This window comes from Oryza sativa, chromosome 12 (genome assembly GCF_034140825.1).
Source record: "Oryza sativa Japonica Group chromosome 12, ASM3414082v1".
NCBI classification, from domain to species: Eukaryota; Viridiplantae; Streptophyta; class Magnoliopsida; order Poales; family Poaceae; genus Oryza; species Oryza sativa.
In genome coordinates, this window is record NC_089046.1 from 23,415,177 (window position 1) to 23,440,265 (window position 25,089).

Genomic DNA, 25,089 nt, shown 5'->3' on the forward strand with positions numbered 1-25,089 from the left:
ATGGCACGGCCCACCGGCCCATTTATTTTTCCTACGATTTTCTAATTTTTCCCATATATTTCTCATATTTTTTATTTTTTTCCACATTTTATCCTATTTGTACCATATATTTTATGATATATTTCCTAAATTTTCCTCACATTTATCCTATATTTATCATTTTTTTCCTTTATATTATGTTTTTTCTGCCTTTTTTCTTTTTTTCCCTTCAAATTTCAATTTTTATGGGCCACATGTACTAGTGGGCCGGCTACCAGCCCACGTGCCACTACAGTAGCCGTGCCGGCCCGGCACGGCCCAGCACCTTCTTGGGCCGTGCTTGGGCCGTGGCCTTGGCACGTGGGCCGGCACGGCACGGCCCGCTACAGGAGCCGTGCCTAACGGGCCGTGCCCTAGTGGGCCGTGCCGTCGGCGTGCCGTGCCGTGCTGGGCCGGGCCGCCCGTTTGGCCTGCTATACAAGGAGGAGCAAGTAAGTTTTTTTTTTTTTACATTAAAATATATGACGCCGTTGACTTTTTTCCAACGTTTGACTATCCGTCTTATTTAAAAAATTTATATAATTATAATATATTTTATTATGACTTGATTGATATGAAATGTTTTTTAAGTATGACATAAATATTTTCATATTTGCATAAAAATTTTGAATAAAACGAATGGTCAAATGTTGCTTAAAAAGTCAACGGCGTCATACATTAAAATATGGATGAAGTATTTTCTCCATTTCACAATGTAAGTCATTCTACCATTTCCCATATTTATATTGATGTTAATGAATCTAGATTGATATATATATATCTAGATTCATTAACATTAATATGAATGTGGGAAATGCTAGAATGATTTATATTGTGAAATAGAGGGAGTACATAATAAAAAAATCTAACTTAAAAAGAGAAAGAATGCCACCCTCCTATCCTAGTACAACGAATTTGAATAAAATATTCTTTAGATTCGTTGTATTGAGTTTTTTTTTACAAAGGAAGTACTGTTTTAGGCAAAGAGTATACTGTCCATGAAAAACTTAGCTGAGTACACACTTCATCCCATAATAAATCAACTTCTAGAAACGTATTTTTAGGAAGTATTGATTATAAGAAATACTTTAGAGAACGATATACTCCATTCCAACTATATAGGATAATCCCAAAACGTCTTATTATATAAAACTATCATAAGAATATAAAGTGTTTATCTATATTCATAACTAAGAGCTTAGTCGGTTTGAATGAAAAACCGATGATTTTGGATTCTTAAGAATTAATTTCTAGAAGTGACATTTAATTTGTAGGAATGATGTATAGGAAAACCAAAAAAAATCCTCTTGGAGAGAAAACATATGAAATTTTTTATCCACTCATGCGTGCATGTATTCCTATTCTTCCATTTTTTTTCTTATTGTTGTGGGTCAAAAATCCTCCCAATTAACAAGCATATAAGGGAGTAATATGGAATGGATGATTCGGTCTTTTATGTATGCCTTAGTGACAAATACAGTTATACTCATCAGTCATCACACGATTTTACTTCTATTGAATGGCCTTAGCGTGATATCAGTATATCACACGCCATATAGGATCAATTCATCTATACATTCATAAGGCATGACAATTAGATATTTAGATAGCCTATTTAGTTTACATGCAGTGTATAGTGTGGCTTTGCACTCCTCTCTCCTCTTATATATACACACATTTTTTTTTGTTAAAAATGATATAAATAATGTTTCTCTGTGCCATCTTTTCTTCCAACTATGAAAAGGGTGAGATATTGAAGTGAACCAATGTTATAAAAATGTTTATTCCAACAAACGGACTATATATGATTTAAGGTTTAGGAGATATGGAGCAGATAGATATTCATACAGCGAGATAGAATGACTTCATTCAGTGTCATTTAGTGTCGTTCAGTGTGATTAGTTATTTTACTATGTATTCGATCCAATAACTCATCGGGCACTACAAGAAGCAGGTCATGAAGAAAAGGTTCATTTCATACATCGTAACCAAGTTAGCTTCACAGCATCAAACCTAAGTAGAGGAATATCACAACTCTAGTATATGATTGATGTGAGATGATGGGTATGAAGTATTATATTGTTTTTCGTTATCACTACGAGAATGATGCTATAAGTTATAAGTGCTATGAAACAAAACACTATAAGGCTTAATATAATTGTGATGTCCATTTTCAGTGACAATACATGTCAAATTTTATAAACAAGAGTAAATTTGACAAAACTATATGAATGTTGATCAAACTATCACAAAACTATATATGTAAAATGATGTATCACAAAACTACATACTTAACATCAAATTTATCATAAAAGTACAGATTTAAGGCCAAATTAAAGCATCACAAAAGTACAGATGTGATAATATTAAATTTGTCGCAAAACTACAGATTTTAGAATTCAAATCCCTAGCACCATTGTTATGTTGGAGCTATAAGTGTTGTAATTTTGTGACTAAATTGTTTCTAAATATACAGTTTTGTGATAATTTTGGTACTAAAATATAATTTTGTGACACTCCGTCTTGAATGTGTAGTTTTGTGGTAAATTTGATTTTAAATTTATAGTTTTGTGATAGTTTTATTATTAAATATTCCCTCCGTTTCAAAATGTTTGACACCGTTGACTTTTTAGCATATGTTTGACCGTTCGTCTTATTCAAAAAATTTTGTGAAATATGTAAAACTATATGTGTACATGAAAGTATATTTAACAATAAATCAAATGATATGAAAATAATAAATAATTACTTAAATTTTTTGAATAAGACGAATGGTCAAACACATACTAAAAAGTTAACGGTGTCAAACATTTTGAAACGGAGGGAGTATGTAGTTTTGTGACACTTCATTTTAAACGTGTAGTTTTGTGGTAAATTTAATGTTATATCTGTAATTTTGTGACACACCGAATTAAATGGACAGTTTTGTGATGGTTTAGTCACGGTATATATAATTGTGTGAAATTTACTCACAAAAATATTTTATTTTTAGTTAATTATTATTTTTCCATATCTATATGCACGTGTCTGGTCATAAAACCAAAAATATTTGTGAATCCTCTTTAGAGAAGGATAACATTTCTTACTATTAGCTTATTTTAAAACCAATATATATAATAGATTAACTATAAAGTTGGCTATAATATATTTCTTCTCTCTCTATCTCTCATTTATATATTTAATATATTTGTCTTGTAGCTTGTGATAAGCTAACTCTTGAATGAGAGTCAATACCCTTAAATTTTTTGGGTTCATCTCAGCATGGAAATTGTTTTGCATCCCTTGGTAACAAATGAATGGTATATACAGTATGTGCAGTAGTACTTTTTTATTATTTTTATTTTTTTTAACGTTTTCCCGTCTCTTGGGCTAGTGGCCCGACTCTCTCATCCCTCCGGCTTCCGGAATCCCCACCGCCGAACGCACGATTTCTTCCCGACGCTGTCACTTGCTCTCCCCCCACATCGGCGGCGGCGGAGGCGCGGCGGTTGGCGTCCTGCGGCTGCGGAGCGAGCGGAGAAGCCAAGGTCGTGTGTTGGGTGAACTCCCAGCCTCGGCCGCTCATCGGGGAGGGCACTGCTGCACAAGGGAAGCGGTTTCTTGGTTGGGGTTTAGTGTCTGCATTGGATATGAGTCACGGGTTCTTGGTTAGATTCTGAAGAGGTTCTTGGTTAGATTCTGCGCATGATCCAAATTCCGTAGAAGGATAAACAGATTCGTTGAGTGGCAAAGAAGAGGTGGTAAGCAGATGGGTGTGGTGACAAGGGGCAAGAAGAGGAGGCTGGATGATGAATCCAGCAACCCACAACTGGCGCCTCGAGGAGGAGAAGACCTGATAAGCCGCCTCCCGGACGATATCCTCACCGGCATCATCACCCTCCTCCCTACCAAGGACGGCGCCTGCACACAGATGCTCTCGCGGCAGTGGCGCCCTCTCTGGCAATCTGCGCCTCTCAATCTTGAGGCCAGGGTCAATGGCTGCACGTTGGGAAAGGATGTGGCCACCATCTACAGCACGCTGCTAACCCACAGTGGTCCGGTCCGTCGATTCTCCCTCAGCTAGGGATGTGACGACTGTAATGGTCACTTTCCCGTCGCCGATTCCATTGTTGGATCCCCCAGGCTCGACCACCTCCAGGAGTTTGAACTGTTCTATGATAGCGTTGGCGTTCAAAATCCTCCGGTTCCACCGTCGGTACTCCGTCTATCTTCTACTCTCCGTGTTCTCAGGATTCTTTCAACGTGTGACACACTTCAGTTTCCCATGGAGACTGCTTGCACGCTCGATTTCCCACACCTCAAGGAGCTCACCTTATCCCAAGTCAACATTGCAGATAGCATTCTCCATGGTATTCTTTCACGATGCATTGTCTTGGAGAGCTTGGTGCTGGATGCGAACAGGGGTTGTAGTCGTCTCCGTATCAGCTCCTTGACCCTTCAAAGCCTTGGTGTGTCAGATACTTATTTCTCTGTAGAGGGAATGCTGGAGGAAGTCATTATCGAGGATGCCCCGCTCCTGGAAAGGCTTACACCACCAGTTATATGGCATGAAGGCTTTGTTATTCGGGTTATTCAGGCACCAAAACTGAAGACATTGGGTTATCTAAGCCAGAAAATTTCCACACTTCAGCTTGGAAACATGGTTTTCCAGGTAGCTTCATACACATATACTGCAGGCATTTCTTTCTCTTGATATGTTATTTCTTCACAACATTTCATTCACCATATCTATTTCAGAAACTGGTGCCTGTTAGTCTGTCCAATGTGATGCGCGCTATGAAAATTTTAGCCCTTCACACCGCTCCTGATCTGGATGTTGTTATTGACTTCCTAAAATTCTTTCCGTGCGTGGAGAAGCTATACATCGTGGTGAGAGTTTTTTCTTTGTTAAATTCAGTGAGTACACACTCATTTTGTTCTATTGTGCCATGCCATCGGCCCTCTTCTTGAATCTATGGTTATATCATGTTTCTTTCAACTCTCTTTTCTCCTTGTTAGGCATTAAATCAGGGAAACTTCAAGAATGTACGGCGATATGTTTCACTTGAGTGCCTTGATCTACATCTCAAGATGGTGGAATTTATTAACTATCATGGAAACTTATCAGATTTGAACTTCATCAAGTTCTTCGTGTTAAATGCTCAAGTGCTAGAATGTATAAAGTTTGTAGCCTGTCGTGACAAATGTGATGCAAAATGGATTAAAACACAACATCAGAGGCTACAACTTTATTCCAGAGCTTCACGAGGCGTTACACTTGATTTTCAAGCTGATTATGGGGTGGATAGTTTGGTACACGTGAAGCACATCAGTGATTTGATTACAGATGATCCCTTTGATAGATCGTTCTGTAGATGCCGTGATGAGGAAATATGAATTCCTTTGAAGCTGTTTATCAGTTGTATACTTTGGTAAGTTTGAAGCGCATTTTTAGTTTACACGCCTAAAATTTATTATTTTGGCATATTTTGTTGCAAGCCTGGAATATTTATTGTGCCAAAGAAGGTGAATGACATTGATCTATTTTAGTTTCATTCCTCTTTCTGTGTGGTATGACTCTGTGTTCCTCTCCTATTGTACACAAAACTAGGCTAGGTTGGTGTTGTTATTGTAGTTTTAATTCCACTCTGAGCTACATCATTCATTCTTGTTTTTAGTACCTCATTTTGGCATCAATGCAGTCTCACAATTTCATTAGAATTTTGGTTTCTGTTTTGAGGTTTTTCGTCACTGGTTTAATGCTGTCAGAATATTGTTTTATGTGCTGTCAGAATATCGATATTGGTTCATGAACTTTACGCAAGTGCCGGTTTGATACACACTATATTTTCACCTCAAATGGATACAAACAAGTTGTAAGTAACTGAGTTATATTAGCAAATTTGAATGGTCAAGAAATAATAGATATTTACTTTTAATTTGGTTTTGTCATGGAACATTTATGTAACGACCTAGTCCAATGGCAGTAAGCACGGAAGGAGATTCTGAATATTGAATCCATTGTAAGCCAAGCATCAACATTGTTATTTTTATTGTTTTCTTTTTGTGCCACACGGGGCTTTAGTGAGACTTCAGTTTTAAGTTAAGATATTCGTCTGTAAGTTTGAGATTCCCTTTATAGAGGATTGATGAAGACACTCGATCTAAGGCCTCTGCATTCTTTACCACCGAATTATGAAAGCAATCCTCTCAACTGTACTATTTGTGTATGTACCAGTAGTAAGATTGCAAATTTGTCTTGTTTTCATGCTATGTGTGGTACTTGAAAGACCTAATTGCAGTATTATTCTACTTGCAGGTGTATGGTCATATTGTCATATTGATATTGCCAGGCAGAAAAGACTGCTACTGCTACGGAGACAACCGAGTGCTGTTTTGTATTCTGTTAGACCCAAGGCCACCTTTTGGACAATTCACTGGGGATTTAAGTTGTGACATTATTGTACTCTATATATAGTAAGTAAGTAAGTTTGTGTTTTCTCTCAAATCCTGTGGCCATGCTAGGACTCATGTTTAGACTGGGAATAACCACTTAATGATCAGTAGTGGGTAGTTTTAAGTTGCTTTTATGGACAACTTAGTGTATGAATCTGATGGATTAGTGCGTTAAATACTATCGGTTCAACGAAAACGGTAACCTCCTTGGTATGATGGGATTAGGATTGGTGACTTGCAAAAGATGAATGTTTATGCTCCTTGGTATGATGGGATTAGGCATTGGTGAGTTGCAAAAGATGAATGTTTATACTGTTCTAACTTGCAAAAGGAAAAATCCTCCTAGATTTCCTAACCTGCATTTTGGATCATGTGCGTGTAGCATATTAGGAATTTCCGTGATATTATTTGGTAAGCGGTAGGCCAGTTTAAGAAAAGGAAACTAGAAAAATATATCCTGTGCATTGCTGTGGTAATTACAGTTAGACATGTCTAAAGAAAAAAAAAACTAACGCATGAACAGATTTATTTTTCATGATCTATCTCTCCTCTTAATTAGGACCCATCTATGCAACCCACTATGGATGCTCTTAGTGCGTAGTAATTCTATCAGTGTTGCTGTCATATTTTGTTCGCACGAACACAGTTCAAATATCAATCCATTTCGAGATCCAAAGAAAAGAAACCAGGAGCTAGGTATAAACGAATAAAACATTTCTCGTGACGCTTCAATCCTAATGAAATTATTGTTGACCACAGGTAGAGTCCTCAATTTTTTTTCCCGAATGTTACTCGATAAATAAGGAGTTTCCCCGAAACAGAATCATCTAGATCTGTTACTTGATAAATAAGGAGTTAAGGAGTTAAGCTAGCTGCATGCTTTTTCATTCCTTAAATCATATGACATCCTTGTTCCCTCACACAATATATATAAACCTCGTTCTTGTTATATATGCTTGTCTCCATGATCAGTTCGTTGCACATTCAAAAACGCATGATGACTATATATATTGGTTTATTACGCATGATGACTATATATCGGTTTATTGCTTCAAAAACTCATGATGACTATATATATCGGTTTATTGCTATGATACATGTGATTTCTTGATAGGTAAACATCATATTTAGCACTACGATGAGATATTGGAGAGGTAGGATGAGATATTGGAGAGGAGGTCATCATATTTAGCACTACGATGAGATATTGGAGAGGTAGGATGAGATATTGGAGAGGAGGTTACCAATAGATATTGGAGAGGAGGGTACCAACAAGCTTTATTTAACAGTAGGATGCTATGTTTATTTAACAGTAGGATGATAAACAGTAGGATGCTATGTTTATTTAACAGTAGGATGATATGAAATATTGGAGAGAGATAATGGAGGGAGGTAGTAGGAGATATGAGATATTGGAGAGAAGTAGGATGATATGAAATATTGGAGAGAGATAATGGAGGGAGGTAGTAGGAGATATGAGATATTGGAGAGAGGCAAAGCAATGCCCGCATACAATGTGAATTATACCGACATTCATTTTGTTTGATGTTCTTGCAGATGCGGTGCCGCATATAATGTGAATTATACCGGCAATCATTTTGTTTGATGTTCTTGGGTATGCGGTGATAAAATTACTGTCGTTTGATCCTTTGATAGATTATATTATGATAAGTTCTGTATTGATTATAAGTAAGAAAAGTATAAACAATTGTACATATATGCTGAAAATCACCCCAAAGAGAAATGTCCACCAACCTTTATATATTTTCTCTAAATTTGTGAAAAATGACTCAAATTTGTGAAAAATGATTCTAATGTGAAATCTAGACAAGATATGTGATATAGTCTCTCTCCCTTCATGAAAATTTATACTCAGACTGTATCTAAATAAACGTATCGTATTAGTACGAGAAGAACTGAAAAACATATTATTACGAGAAGTATCTAAATCAATGTATCGTATTAGTACGAGAAGAACTGAAAAACATATTATTACGAGAAGAAAGAAGAAATGAAAAACATATTATTACGAGAAGAAACAAGTACGAGAAGAATGAAAAACATTTCTAAAAGAACCAACCCACGAGAGAAAAGAGAAGTAACCCATGAGAGAGAAGAACTGAAAAACATTTCTAAAAAAACATTTATAAAAGAACCAACCCACGAGAGAAAAGATAAGAGATAAGGAAGAAAAGAGTATCCAACAATGGAGAAAAGATAAGAGATAAGGAAGAAAAGAGTATCCAACAATGGAGAATTTGTTATTCATTTACAGATATTATTTAATCCATTGATCCATATATGTTCTACCGTACTTGCTTTTCTAAGAGAATCTGTACCATCTTTAAACTCAAAGGTTAATTTGATCCGTGTCATTGCAAATGTATCTATTCTGATGAATAGCATAACAATTCGTCTATTTGTAGCCGTGCCACTTAAATTTTACAAAATTGGAACCATACCATCGTTGTCACATTTTCTATCTTCTTCCCCATATTGCACGTAGGACCCACCAGTCAGATTCCATCTTCTTCCTCATCCTCCCTTATCTTCTTCCTTCGACGGGAGGAGTGGTGGGGTACAGTCGGTGCGGCCGCGCCCACATGTGCGGGCTCCCCCAACGGACAGCCAACACGGGCCCCCAACGGCGGCGCGGGTCGTCAACGGCGCGGAGGAAGCGCTCGGCCTTAGGGGTGAGGTGAGCCCACAGGAGTGGCTGGACCGACCCGTTCGGGCTATGGAGGCACCGGAGCGCCTGCACGCGTTCTAGCAAGTGGCAGAGTTGGTGCCCATCGCGCATGCGCGGGGGCGGCCGTCGGCAGCGCGCCCCCCTCTTGCTTTGTTGTGTCTCCACTCTTCATCCACGTCGCGTTCATCGAGACTGCCTCCGGCTCAGATGCCTCATGCTCCTGCTCCAACCCCAAGCCTCAGAAGAGGCCGACCCGGACTCCTCGCCTCCACGGCAGCGATGGGACGGCACCAGCCAAGGGGAGGACCTCAGCGGGAACCGAGGAGGCTGATGACAGCAGCGACGCTACCTTCACCTCTGACATGTATATGTCGGGGTCCTCTTGTTCGAGGTGCGGTGATCGAGATAAATGCATTGTTATTTCTCCGCATGCACTGCTTGTCATCGGCTCATTGCTGATTTCATGTCTACGGCTGTTGTTGCAGCTGTTCTATACGTTCGAGACGATGGAGGAGAAGATGCGAGCAATGGCGAACCTACCGCAGTGCGTCTTGCCTCCACAGTTGTTGCTCAAGTGGCCCAAGGAAGCATCATTCTGTCAGTTGTTGATGCACCCTGTGCCGGACACCTGACCGAAGGAAGAAGGTAAAGAAGGATGAGGAAGAAGATGAATCTGACGGGTGGGTCCCCCAGTGCAGATGGAGAAGAAGATGGAAAACGTGATAGCGATGACATGGTTCTAATTTTGTAAAATTTGAGCGACACAGCTATGAATAGACGAATTTTAATGGTATTTATTTGAATAGGCACATTTACAGACATGGATCAAATTAACCCTAAACTCAAACTGTTTAGATCTAGTAAGTCAGAGTGTTTTTTCACTCTGAGGATGCATGACACCTGTCCGGGATATACATCCGGCAGTCCAAGAACATAGATGACGATGGTAAAGCTTAAAAATTATAATGAGTGTACAAATTAAAAGATGCGATTTCTTTGTACATAGGTTAGACAACAAGCATGCAGTAGAATATTTACAGAGGGCACAACCAAATTGATCGACACAAATTTGTATCGTACACCCGCCCACTAACATATATGAGAAGAACGATGATCGACACAAATTTGTATCGCACACCAGCCCACTAACATATATGAGAAACCATGTTTCCGGTCTCAGTGGCGCAGCTAGGGGGCCAGAGGGTGCCAACACCCCCCTATCCAAACACCACCACCTAGTTTTTACTCTATATTAAAGTTAACTAAGATAGGTATTTATCTAGTTTATTTGTATAGCTTGAAAGTATTATCAGTTTAGTTAGTTAGCAAGTCTATAAATATTAGCAAGAAACATGATCTATAAAATTAGTTTGTGATTTCTCATCTTTTTCAAAGTAAAATAGATAATACTTATTTGTGAGATTGTTCAATAGTTTACATTGAAAGAATTTAGCAATAAAAACTAGTTTCAAACTTTCAATGATATTATTAAAGAGCTAAAATTCAAGTTTATTTTAAAGGACTAGTTTACGTATTGATTGTTATTGATGGTTACTATTTGACCTCATTTGCTATCAATATTAGTTATTCGGTATCATGGCTTATGCTCACCCCACACCCCCCTATTCTTAAATCCTGGCTTCGCCCCTGTCTGGTCTACCAACTTATCAGAATTACTATAACGTATATGCATTTTCAGCGCACTTTTTTTTCATAAATGAAAGTTTTCTTACTTTCATATAAAAGTTCTTTGATGAAAGGCTTTCACATAAAATTTTTCGGACGAAGTGTGTGCTAGGGATAAACCTACGCTAAACAGTAGTACCCCAGCTTATTATTGGCCACTTCATAAGTTTACGAAGTTTTTTTTTAAAAAAAACAATGGTTTACTGATAGTAGAAAGCATGGCGCATCAAGCCTCACACAAAAATCTGATACTCCTAGTTCCCAACGGTAGGCTATACCGCCCACAGACATCAGGTCTTGGGCATCATGCACGAATTAATATAAGTATGCTTTCGGTGGTACTTCCTCCATTTTATAATATAAGTCATTCTAAAATTACTCATATTCATATATATGTTAATGAATCTAGACATAGTCTAAATGTGGACAATGCTAGAATGACTTATATTATAAAACGGAGGGAGTAGCAATCAAAGTCAGTGACAAATTTTGATAGTACCAACCCACTAACACAATAACTCTACTGGTGTAGTGGTGTGGTTCTCAACTTATCATCACATACATATAGAATATACGTTCACTTTGCCATCTTATTGTGATTCATCATGCATGAAATTAATTAGATACTAGAGGAAGCCAAAACCATATCCATATGTCCTACATTAATGATTTTGCCAATTACAAGCCATGAGAAATATACTAGGGGCGGAAATTTTATGAGATCATGTAGGATCCCCTTTGATGTTCACTTGATATTAAAAGAAAGGATATGATAACGTTTGAGCTGCTAATCATGTTAACAGATGATATTTTGATGATGTATAGCTCAATCGCTTATTTAAATTAAACAGGGTGTACGGAGAGAGAGTATCTATGCTCCTTTCAAAAACTTTAGTTTATGTAAATTGACCCATGATATTTTCTGATATTACGTAATTAATAGTCAAATATTTGGTTCAGTCAAATAAATAGCATAAGATATTTTTAGGCGAAGTTCCATTTCACCTAAAATGGAAAAAAATGGTATTTCAACCAGTCGACATCGTTTGAAAGTGGCATTTCAAGGAAACCACACTGTGAAGTGGCATTCGAGCAAAACCCAATCTCGAAGATGGCAAAAATATCAATTTTCTCCTCTCTAAAGTAAGGAGTAAAGTAATTATTTTTACTATTAATTACTCCGTAATCAATATAGACAATGGGCTTAGTTACTGCCTTAGACCAGGAGTATATTGTTCATGAAAAATTATCCTTTGTTTATAAGAAATAACTACCTCCATCTCAAAATATATCAACCTAGAGCTGGATCGGACATATTCTAGTCCAACGAATCTGGATAGCCCCTTGTCCATTGGACTAGGATATATCATCTCTAGTCCTAAATTGCTATATTTTAGAACGGAGGGAGTACTAGACAACGATACTCCATTTCAACAATATATGATAATCCAAAATGTCTTATCATAATAATATGAAACAGAGATGATTCTTTCTTTTATGTAGGAGTATATCTTAGTGACCTTTACGAGAAACTAGCATTTGGCTCTTGCGTTGCACCGAGATTTTGATTAAAGAAATTATCATTAATCCACTATATCATCTGTGTGCTGCATATATTTGTTAATAGTATGCGAATCCTTTAGCCTCAAAATATGTTCCTTTTGCTTAAAAAAAGAGTTTGGTGGGGTCGATCGATTGACACGCAGACCCTCTAGCATCCAGTCCCTTTTTCGTGAAAATAAAGCAAAAAGTTGATAATGGAGTGGCATGCCACCCTCTTTTAATAGAGATATCAGGTATAGAAAATATAGCTTTACTCATCACACAATTTTCCTTCTATTCAATGGCCTTTCTTTCACACAAGATGAGCCCACTATCACACGCCATATAGGATCAATTCATCCCTACATTCATAAGGCATGAGAATTATATATGTATGCATGCAGTGTATTGGCGGGTGGTTTTGCACTCCTCACTCCCTTATATATACACACATTTTTGTTAGGTAAATGATATGAACCCATGTTTCCCAATGCTATCTTTTTGATTTAACGATGACAAAAAAAAAGAGATATTGAAGTGAACCAATGTTATCGGTAACGCTATTCCGCGCTGTATTAGTTCGAGTGCCGCACAGCGTCCTCTGTTTTTCCCTTTTTTACCACCTCATCTTTCCTATGCATCCCACCTTTTCTCAGTTCGTTTTTTTCATTTTTTACCACTTCACCTTCCGTGTTTCTTCTTTTCCATCTCATTCTTTCTTCATCAATGGGCCCAATAAAATATCAACCATCCAGATTTTTCTATTTTTCGTTCCTTCTATATAGTTTTTCTGTTTTCGCGGTTTTAGTACCGTCTAGTTTTTCTTTCTGAGTTTTCTGTTTTTTATCTCCGCACGTTTCAGAATAACAAATTTACTCGTTTTTCATTTACTCCCAGCCTCCCACATTTCCTCATTCAGAAGTAACAAATTTATTCTCATTCAGAAGTAACAAATTTAATCGCATGGATACCTCCACATCGTATGACGCCATGTCGTAAAAAAAATACTATTACCTTACAACACTAGTAATTCTTTTACCAATATTATAAATATTGTTTAGATTTCGTGGTCTGTAAGTAAAACAATTACTACCTTCCTCTCGATATAGCGCATGATCTCGTAGCCACCGTGTAGTATTATGTTTACTGATGTGTTCAATACATAATATAAGAGTAAAAACTGAGATTTCGTGGTCTGCGAATAAAACAATTACCACCTTCCTCTCGATATAGCCATGATCTCGTAGTCACCGTGTAATAATATGTTTACTGATGTGTTCAATACACAATATAAGAGTTAAAATTGATACTAAGAGTATTGTTGATCTGTATCACAAAATAGTCATATGAATGAAAAAATTACAGGCTCAATCACACACAATCAATAAAATTACTCACAGGTGAATCAAACTAGAAAAAAAAATGATTCAGTCAAAAATCCATTTGGTGGCTTTATTGGATCTTGCTATAAAGATGAAGAGCACAGTCTGTGTCTTGTGATTGGTAGTGGAGAGGGCAACTAGGTGGCAAGCAGTAGTCGGCCATGGAATTATGGAAGGATGTAGTGGTGTGGTATAGAGATGAGCTCGACGTTGCACAGTATTAGCCATCCATCATCTAGCAAGCACGAAAAAAAATACAAAAACATTCTCGTTCATGTCAATAGAGATGACGAGTAAAACAAAAATAGTAAACAACATCCATCACCGGCGGACTCCACCCTATCCTCTGCGCCCAGCCACATGGAGCACGATGTGCAAATGTAGGACCTGTGCAGCCCATCAATTGAGATCAGGTAACATTGGAGATTGCACGTTAATTTGATTTGCAAAAAAGAAAAAAAAATTTGGGCTTCATGCGTGAAGTTGAAGGAGAGTATGCAGATGCAAATCAGAGTGTCATTTTCTTACTTGCTTGTTCTATCAATGTTGGCGATGTGGAGCAGCCGCTGGTTGTTGCTATTGGCCTAGGTAAACACCTCCTTGCTGGTTAAGGTGCTGCCCAGCGTCCGGCAACGAGGCCCGAAGCAGTGCTTTCACCTCAACCGCCACCGGCCACCGCCATCAACCGCCACGGTGTTGTCGTCCTCCTCCATGGTGTGTCGCCGATCTGTGGGCTGGGGTGGTGGATCGATTCAGATCCGAAAAAAAGGAAAAAAATGAAGTGGGGGCGAGAGTGGTTGGTTGGGTATGGGAAAAATAGAATTTATACCGGAAGCAGAGAAGTTGTTTTTATCGAAGTAAATCATTTACTCCGATAATGGTGGGAGCATGTGGGGTTGGATCGGAAGCAGGGAGTTGTTTTTATTATCGAAGTAAATCATTTACTTGAATAAAGGTGGGTGGTTGAGGCGCGCGATACGAGTAAATCGTTTACTCCGACTTTGGTAGGAGTGGGATGACAGGATGTGGGGTGGGGCGGGCCTGGGTTGATGCATGTTTGACGCTTGGAATATTAGGAGCACGCTGCGCTCCTACTAGTAGTTCTACCAATGGTATATAAATATTTATTCTAATAAACTAGACTTTGATTTAAGATTTAGGAGATATGCAGGAGATAGGCTATCTGCATGAATTATGATGGGTTTATGGGCTCTAAATTAACCAATTATGAAGAAGAAATCTATTCCATACATAGTAACCATTTGGAGTCACACACAAGTAGAAAAATATCATATGCACATCAACAGTCTATATGACATGAGAGATGATGTAGACCAAACAGTGAAGAACTAACTATCAAGTTAACAAGTCTACATGACATGAGAGATGATGTAGACTAAACAGTGAAGAACTAACTATCAAGTTGTGCCATTGTCACTTTGATTCTTACAGCTACTGTGGTTTTGTTGTTGTTATTTTCTTTCCCACAATGTGATAAAACACTGTTGATACTAAGCGCTATAAAATAAAGCTTAATATAAAAGTGGTGTCCACATCGTTATGTCAAATTCTTCGTAATTCGATAGGTATTGTACAGACACAAAATTAGTAACATGGGTAAAAATAAACATTTTAGGAGAAAAAAATGTTTTGCTTCCGTGATAATAATAATAATAATAATAATAATAATAATAATAATAATAATAATAATAATAATAATAATAATAAACGGTAAGTTACATTTTTCTACGTTTCCATCTATCCGTGATCTTCTGGGCCAGTGGGCTGACCACTGGAATCCCCACCGCCGCACGCACGATTTCATTCCCGAAGCTGTCGCTTTTCTCTCCCCTCATCGGCGGCGGCAGCGGCGGCGGCGGCGGAGGAGCGGCGGTGGTCGTCCTGCGGCGAAGGTCGTGTGTTGGGTGAACTCCCAGACTCGGCCACTCGTCGATCGGTGATAGGGCACCGCTGCAAAAGGCAAGCAATTTTCTCGTTAGGGTTTGCTCCAAACCATCTCGAATTTCACATGTCTATATGGATCGAGAGACCTTTTTTTCCACTCTAAATCTACTACCGCAGAAATTTGTTTAATTTGCCCCAGTTGGCATTCTTGCATTTCCGAACCTGCAGGGGTTTACAGTCTAGTGTCTGCAATCACTTCAACAAAATTAAACAAGTGGTTCTTGGTTAGGTTCTATGCCTGATCCAAACTCCGCAGAAGGATTCAAGATTTGGGTGCCCAATTTTTTTTGTTGGATCACAAGAAGGAGGTGGTAAACAGATGGGTGTGGTGACAAGGGCCAAGAAGAGGATGCTGGATGAGGAATCCAGCAACCCACAACTGGCGCCCAGAGGAGGAGAAGACTTGATAAGCCGCCTCCCGGATGATATCCTCATCAGCATCCTCCTCAGCAAGGATGCTGCCCGCACACAGATGCTTTCGCGGCGGTGGCAACTGCTCTAGCAATCGGCGCCTCTCAATCTTGAGGCCATGGTCGATAGCAGCACGATGGGGAAGGACGTGACCACCATCGACACCGTGCTTCAAGCCCACAGGGGCCGTGTTCGTCAATTCTCCCTCAGCTGGACATTGGACTACAACCACTTCTTCATCGTCGATTACTTGCTTGGATCCCCTCAGCTCTGCAAACTCCAGGAGTTTGAACTGTTCTATTTTAATATTGACGCTCAAAATCTGTGGTTCCGCTGTCTGTATTCTGTCTAGCGCATACTCTATGTGTTCTTAGGATTTGTTCAACGTGTGACACACTTCAGTTTCCCATGGAGACTGATTGCATGCCCAATTTCCCACACCTCAAGGAGCTCACCCTATCCAACATCAACATCGTCGATGGGGAGAGGGGAGGGGCAGCTCGCGGTGGGAGGAGCGGCGTTGCCGGTGGGGAGTGCGGGAGGGGCAGCACGCGGTGGGAGGAGCAGTGTTGCCGGTGGGGAGAGAGGAGGGGCACCACCGGTAGGAGAGAGAGGTGGCCTGCGGTGGAGGGAGGGAGGGGAAAAATGAATTAGGGTTATGGATTTTTTTTGCCCCGGCGGTTTTGATGGATTCAGAAACGATCTGAGCCGTCCATAAAAACGAACAGCTCAGATCGATCCCATGTCGGGCTAGCCTCCATTGTCGGGCCGCATCACTGCTGGGCCGCGCACACTTCATGGGCCACGCGTGGGCCGACGGTCCAACAAAACACTTAGGTTAGACATTCGGTTGGAGACCACACAACAGTGAAAGGAGAAGTAGGAGGAGCCCAATTAGACTTCATGTTGGGCTGAACGCTTTCTTGCGGGCTGAGGCGGAGGAAGGAGAAGGGGAAAGCGGGCCGACTCAATTGCGGGCTAAAGAATAAAATGGGCTGAAAAAGGCTCAGAGAGAAAGGATGATTTTTATTTAAATAAATGCTGAAATAATGTTTGTATTATCAAAATTAGCAATTAAGCTATGGAAATTCCAATAAAATTCCAAAGAGCATAATTAATCATGGAGAATTTAATAAAATTAAATCCAACCATATCATTTTATTTCTCACACTTACTTTACTTGTAAACTAATTTAATTATACACCTACCTACTTAAAAAATACCCAAATATTTCAGAAAATTTGTATTTCAATTAATTACATAATGTAAATCTTTCTCAACTTTTCCTCAATTTTCTGGTATTTACATTTCTCGTTGCAATGCACGGGTACTTTTGCTAGTACGTAGAATAACATATATAATTCCTTTCTCTATCCGTTTATCTCATGACGCAACTCAAACAAAGGATCCAAAATGATCCAGATATGTTCTCTCCGAGAGTCCTGTCCTTTGCATATCATGCAGTATTATGCTAGGATTGGTTGAGAGAACGTGTGCAGTGTGTAACACCACCGGTCCTAGCTCGATGTCTCCTATTAGGACCCTTCTAATTAAATGCAACCCACTATGGTCGCTCTTAGGGAGTAGTAATTAAATCAGTGTTGCTGTCATATTTTGTTAGCACGAACACACATTTCAAATATCAATCCAATTCGAGATCCAAAGAAAATAAGAAACCGGGAGCTAGGTATAAACGAATAAAACATTTCTCGTGACGCTTCAATCCTAATGAAATTGTTGTTGACAACAGGTAGAGTCCTCTAAATTTTTTTCGCCGAAACAGAATCATCTAGATCTGTTACTCGATAAATAAGGAGTTGAGCTAGCCGCATGCTTTTTCATTCCTTAAATCATATGACATCCTTGTTCCCTCACACAATATATACAAGCCTCGTTCTTGTTATATATGCATGTATCCATGATCAGTTCGTTGCACATTCAAAAACTCATAATGACTATATATCGGTTTATTGCTTGAAAAACTCATGATGACTATATATTTACTGCTATGATGTGATTTCTTGATAGGTAAACATACATCTCTCTCATTAGAGAGAAAGGAGGGTACCAACAAGCCTTTATTTAGCCGGATATTTAGCACTAGATGAGATATTGGAGGGAGGTAGGAGATATGAAATATTGGAGAGAGGCAAAGTAGGCAAAGCAATGGCCGCATACAACGCGAATTATATGGACAATCATTTTGTTTGATGTTTATTTAGCAGGATATTTAGCACTAGGATGAGATATTGGAGGGAGGTAGTAGGAGATATGAAATATTGGAGAGAAGCAAAGCAGGCAAAGCAATTGCCGCATACAACGCGAACTATATCGACAATCATTTTGTTTGATGTTCTTGGGGATGTGGTGACAAAATTGCCGTCGATTGATCCTTTGATATATTATATTATAGTAAGTTGTCTATTGATTAGAAGTAAGAAAAGTATAAACAATTGTACATATATGCTGAAAATCAACACAAAGAGAAATGTCCACCAACATTTTTATATTTTCTCCAAATTTATGAAAAATGACTCAAAATTTGTGAAAAATTATTCTTATGTGAAATCTAGACAACACATATGATATAGTCTCTCACCCTTCATGAAAATTTATACTCTTATCAGACTGTTACTATTATCTAAATTGATGTATCTCATTAGTACGAAGAACTAAAAAATATTTCTAAAACCATGCCAGGAAAGAAAAGAACAAGAGCATCCAACAACGGAGAATTTGTTTCTCATTTCATCCTATGAGTTAGAGTTTTTCACCAAGGATGGTCAATTATAAAAACAAAGAATATTCATTTTGCAGAGATTATTTAATCCATTGATCCATATATGTTCTACCGTACATGCTTTTTTAAGAGAATCCGCACCTTCTTTAAACTCAAAGGTTAATTTGATCCATGTCATTGCAAATGTACCTATTCAGATGAATGCCATAACAATTCATCTATTTGTAGCCGTGCCACTTAAATTTTACAAAATTGGAACCGTATCATCGCCGTCACATTTTCTATCTTCTTCCCCATATGCACGTAGGACCCACCCGTTATATTCATCTTCTTCCTCATCCTCATTTATCTTCTTCCTTTGACGGGAGGAGTGGTGGGGTACAGCCGGTGCAGCCGCGCCCACACGTGCAGGATCCCCCAGCCGACAGCAACATGGGCCCCGAACGGCGGCGCGGGTTGTTGACGGCGCGGAGGAAGCGCTCGGCCTTGGGGGTGAGGTGAGCCCGCAGGAGTGGCTGGACCGGCCCGTCTGGGCTATGGAGGCGCCGGAGCGCCTGCACGTGTTCTGCTAGGTGGCAGAGTTGGTGCCCATTGTGCATGCGCAAGGGGTGGCCGTCGGTAGCACGCCCCCGTCCTGCTTTGTCGTGTCTCCACCCTTCGTCCACGTTGCGTTCATTGAGTCCGCCTCCGGCTCGGACGCCTCAGGCTCCTGCTCCAATCCCAAGGCTCGGAGGAGGCCCACCCGGACTCCTCGACTCCATGGCAGCGACGGGACGGCACCAGCCAAGGGGAGGACCTCAGCGGGAAGACGTTAAAGGAAGATGGTAAAGGAGGATGAAGAAGAAGATGAATCTGACGGGTGGGTCCCCAGTGCAGATGGAGAAGAAGGTGGAAAACGTAATAGCAATGACATGGTTCTAATTTTGTAAAATTTGAGCGACATAGCTACGAATAGATGAATTATAAAGTCATTTATCTGAATAGGCACATTTACAGGCACGGATCAAATTAACCCTAAACTCAAACTGTTGAGATGTAGTAAGTCGGAGTGTTTTTTGGTTCTGAGGATGCATGTTACCTGTCCGGGATATACGTCCGGCAGTCCAAGAACATAGATGATGATGGCGAAGCTTAAAAATTATAATGAGTGTATAAATTAAAAGATGTGATTTCTTTGTAAATAGGTTAGACAACAAGCATACAGTAGGATATTTACAGAGGGCCAAATTGATAGACACAAATTTGTATCGTACACCAGCCCACTAATATATATGAGAAGAACAATGATCGACACAAATTTGTATCGCACACCAGCCCACTAACATATATGAGAAACAATGTTTCCATTCTACCAACTTATCGCAATTGCTATTTAACGTATGTGTATTTTCAGCGCACTTTTTTTTTCCATAAGTGAAAGTTTTCTTACTTTCATATAAAAGTTCTTTGATGAAAGCTTTCACATAAAATATTTCGGACGAACTTTTTGAAGTGTGCGCTAGGAATAAACCTACGCTAAACAGTACTAGGGTCCCCAGCTTATTATTGGCCACTTCATACGTTTACTACGAAGTTTAAAAGAAACACTGGTTTACTGCGCATGTAGTTTCCAACGGTAGGCTATACTGCTCACAGACATCAGGTCTTGGGCATCATGCACGAATATAAGTATGTTTTCGGTGGTAGCAATCAAAGTCATCAACATATATAAATTTTTATAAATTTTGATAGACACTATCCCACTAATACAATAACTCTACTACTGGTGTAGTGGTGTGGTTCTCAACTTATCCTTATATAATATAGAATATACGTTCACTTTGCCATCTTATTGTGATTCATCATGCATGTAATTAATTAGATAAGCCAAAACCATATCCATATGTCATACATTAATGATTTTGCCAATTAATTACAATCTATGAGAAATACTCCCTCCGTACTCGTAAAGGAAGTCGTTTTGGACAGCGACATGGTCTCCAAAATACAACTTTAACTTCTTGTTTCTATAAAAATATTTATTAAAAAGTGATATATGTATACTTTTACGAAAGTATTTTTCAAGACAAATCTATTCAAATAATTTTTATATTTTTAAACTCAACAACTTAAGAGTTATTCATGATTTATATTCCCAAGGTTTGACTTAAACATTATCCTAAACGACTTTCTTTACGAGTACAGAGGGAGTATATTGGGGACGGAAATTTTATGACATCATGTAGGATCCCCTTTGGTGTTCACTTCATATTTAAAGAAAGGATATGATAACATTTGAGCTGCTAATCACATTGTTAACAGATGATTTTGATGATGTATAGCCCAATCGCTTATTTAAATTATAAACGGTGTGCACGGAGAGAGCATCTATGTACTCCTTTAAAAAGCTTTAGTGATGGTGGCAGTAAATATGCCACATTTTAATAGTTTATGTAAATTGAACCATGATATTATGTAATAGTCAAATATTTGGTTCAGTCAAATGAATAGCATAAGATATTTTTAGGCGAAGTTCCATTTCACCTAAAATGTAAAAAAATGGTATTTCAACAAGTCGGCATTGTTTGAGAGTGGCATTTCAAGGAAACCACTCTATGGAGAGGAATTCGAGCAAAACCCAGTATCGAAGATGGCAAAATATCAGTTTTCTCCTCTCTAAAGTAAGGAGTAAATTAAAGTATTTTTTACTATTAATTACTCCATAGTCCATATAGACAATGGGCTTAATTACTGCCTTAGGTAAGGAGTATTTTGTTCATGAAAAACTTATGCTTTGTTTATAAGAAATAGTACCTCCATATCAAAATATATCAACCTATAATTGGATAAGACATATCCTAGTCCAACGAATCTAGACAACCCCTCGTCCATTGGACTAGGATATGTCAGATCCAATCCTAAATTACTTTATTTTGGGACGGAGGGAGTACTAGACAACGATACCCATTTCAACAATATATGATAATCCAAAATGTCTTATCATAATAATATGAAACAGAGATGATTCTTTCTTTTATGTAGGAGTATATCTTAGTGACCTTTACAATAACTTAGCATTTGGCGCTTGCGTTGCAACGAGATTTTGATTAAAGAAATTATCATTAATCCACTATTGCTATTTTTTTTTCTGCATGTATCATCTCTGCTGCATATATTTGTTAATACTTAATAGTATGTGAATCCTTTAGCCTCAAAATATGTTCTTTTTCCTTAAAAAAGAGTTGGTGGCCGGGTTGATTGACATGTAGACCCTCTAGCCTCCTGTCCGTTTTTCGTGAAAATAAAGCAAAAAAGTTGATGATGGAGTGGCGTGCCACTCTCTTTTAACAGAGATATCAGATATAGAAAACATAGCTAGTATTACTCATCACATAATTTTCCTTCTATTCAATGGTCTTTCTTTCACACAAGATGAGCCCATTATCACACGCCATATAGGATCAATTCGTCCCTACATTCAGAAGGCATGACAATTATATATGTATGCATTCAGTGTATAGGCGAGTGGCTTTGCACTCCTCACTCCCTTATATATACACACATTTTGTTAGGCAAATGATATGAATCCATGTTTCCCTGTACCATCTTTTGATTCAACAATGAAAAAAAAGAGATATTGAAGTGAGCCAATGTTATATAAATATTTAGGACTTTGATTTAAGATGTAGAAGACATGGAGTAGATAGGCTATCTAATTAAATTATGATGAGTTTATGGGTGCTAAATTAACTTATTATGAAGGAAAAGTCTATTCCATACATAGTAACAAATTAGAGTCTCACAGTAGTAGAGAAATATCATATGCGTATCAAAATATCTGATATGAGAGATGATACAAAAACAAAAAGGAAGAACTGTTATGTCATTGTCACTTTGATTCTCATAGCGTGATCGTGTCGTTATCATTTTCATTCCCACAATGTGATTAAGATATTACAATTATAATAATAATTGTAATAAATGGTAAGTGCAGCAGTGCAATTTTTTACGTTTCCATCTATCCGTTATGTTCTGGGTCAGTGGGCTGACCCTCTTCCATCCCGACGCTGCCGCTTTCTCTCCCCTCATCTTCGGCGGCGACGGCAGCGGAGGGCGCAGCAGTGGGAGAAGCCATGGTCGTGTACGTGTTGGGTGAACTCCCAGGCTCGTCGATCGGGGAGGACACGACTGCAAAAGGCAAGCAAATTTTCTTGTTAGGGTTTGCTCCTAACCATCTCTCGAATTTCACATGTCTATATGCATCGAGAGAATTCACCCCCTAATACCGCAGAAATTCGTTTAATTTGCCCTATTTTACATTCTTGCATTTCCAAACCTGTAGGAGTTTAGGGTCTAGTGTCTGCAATGATTTCAACAAATTAAAGAAGGGGTTCTCGGTTAGGTTCTATGCCTGATCCAAATTTCGCAGAAAGATTCAAGATTCAGGTGCCTGACTTTTCTTTGGATCACAAGGAGGAGGTGGTAACCAAATGGGTGTAGTGACAAGGGCCATGAAGAGGAGGCTGGATGAGGAATCCAGCAACCCAGAATTGGCGCCCAGAGGAGGAGAAGACCTGATAAGCCGCCTCCCGGACGATATCTTCACCAGCATCATCACTATCCTCCCCGGCAAGGATGCTGCCCGCACACAGATGCTCTCACGGCAGTGGCGACCGCTCTGGCAATCGGCGCCTCTCAATCTTGAGGCCATGGTCGATAGTAGGACGGTGGGGAAGGATGTGACAACCATCCAGACCGTGCTTCAAGCCCACAGGGGCCGTGTCCATTGATTCTCCCTCTGCTGGACATTGGACTACAACCACTTCTTCATCGTCGATTACTTGCTTGGATCCCCTCAGCTCTGCAAACTCCAGGAGTTTGAACTGTTCTATTTTAATATTTGAACTCCAGGATTAGCTCCTTGACCCTTCAAAGTCTTGGTGTGTCAGATGCTTGTTCTTATGTAGAGGGAAAGCTGGAGGAAGTAATTATCGAGAATGCCCCACTCCTAGAAAGGCTTACCCCACCATGTATACGGAATGAAGGCTTTGTTATTTGGGTTACTCAAGCACCGAAAATGAAAACATTGGGCTATCTAAGCCATAAAATTTCCACAATTGAGCTTGGAACCATGGTTTTCCAGGTAGCTGCATACATATATGCTGTTGCCATTTCTATTTTTTGGTATGTTATTTCTTCACACTCTCATACATTTCATTCACTATATCCATTTTCAGAAACTGGTTCCTGTTAGTCTGTCAAATGTGATGTGCACTGTGAAGATCTTAGCTCTTGACAGAGCTCCTGATCTGGATGTTGTTATTGACTTCTTAAAATGCTTTCCGTGCGTGGAGAAGCTATACGTTGTGGTGAGAGTTTTTTCTTTGTTAAATTCAGTGAGTAAACACCCATTTTGTTCTATTGTGCCATGGCATCGACCTTTTTTTTTTAATCTATGGTTATGTCATGTTTCTTTTAACTCGCTTTTTTTCCTTGTCAGGCGTTCATTCAGGGGAACTTCAAGAATGCACTGCGATATGTTTCACTTGAGTGCCTTGATCTACATCTTAGGATGGTGGAATTTATTAACTATCAGGGTAATATGTTAGATTTGAACTTCATCAGGTTCTTTGTATTAAATGCTCGAGTTCTAGAATGTGTGAAGCTTGTAGCCGCTCATGACAAATATGGCAGAAAATGGATGGAAAAACAACAGCAAAAGCTACAGCTTTATGGCAGAGCTTCACGAGGCATCACATTTGATTTTCAAGCTGATTACGGGTCAAATGGTTCAGTACACATGAAGCACATCAGTGATTTGACTACAGATGATCCCTTTGATAGTTCATTTTGTAGATGCCGTGATGAGGAATTATGAATTCCTTTGAAGCTGTTTATCTGTCTTATATACTTTGGTTGTATCAACCGCATGCTTAGTTTGTACATCTGAAATTTCTTGTTTTGCAATATTGCGGTGCAAGCCTGGGATATTTATTGTGCCAGAGAAGTTGAATAGCATTGATCTATTTTAGTTTTTTTTTAACTCTTTCTGTTTGGTACGACTGTGTGTTGCTCCTCACCTATTGTAGACAAAACTAGACTATGATGTTCTTGTTACTGTGGTATTCATTCCACTTTGAGCTACATCATTCTTGGTTTTAGTACCTCATTTTGGCATTAATTCGATCCCACAATGTCATTGCAATCTAGGTTTCTTTTTTGAAGTTTCTCATCAATCATCA

At 38.9% G+C, this 25,089-nt stretch overlaps 2 protein-coding genes and 1 pseudogene across 2 annotated transcripts; all 3 read left to right on the forward strand.

Moving 5' to 3' along the window:
• Positions 1–3,766: 3,766 nt before the first annotated feature.
• On the forward strand, positions 3,767–6,649 carry LOC4352502 (FBD-associated F-box protein At5g60610-like). Its single transcript, XM_066306593.1, has 5 exons — positions 3,767–4,057; positions 4,157–4,669; positions 4,756–4,887; positions 5,017–5,429; positions 6,317–6,649. Exons 1-4 carry the CDS (start codon positions 3,767–3,769, stop codon positions 5,392–5,394), a joined length of 1,314 nt encoding a protein of 437 aa, XP_066162690.1. The 3' UTR covers positions 5,395–5,429; positions 6,317–6,649.
• Positions 5,978–9,801, forward strand: LOC112936142 (protein SPA1-RELATED 4-like; annotated as a pseudogene).
• A 13,536-nt stretch (positions 9,802–23,337) lies between these two features.
• LOC107279686 (F-box/FBD/LRR-repeat protein At5g53840-like) lies at positions 23,338–24,725 on the forward strand. The gene is made up of 4 exons (XM_066306185.1): positions 23,338–23,574; positions 23,817–23,990; positions 24,085–24,216; positions 24,348–24,725. The coding sequence occupies exons 1-4, from the start codon at positions 23,338–23,340 to the stop codon at positions 24,723–24,725; spliced, it is 921 nt and encodes a 306-aa protein (XP_066162282.1).
• Positions 24,726–25,089: the final 364 nt, after the last annotated feature.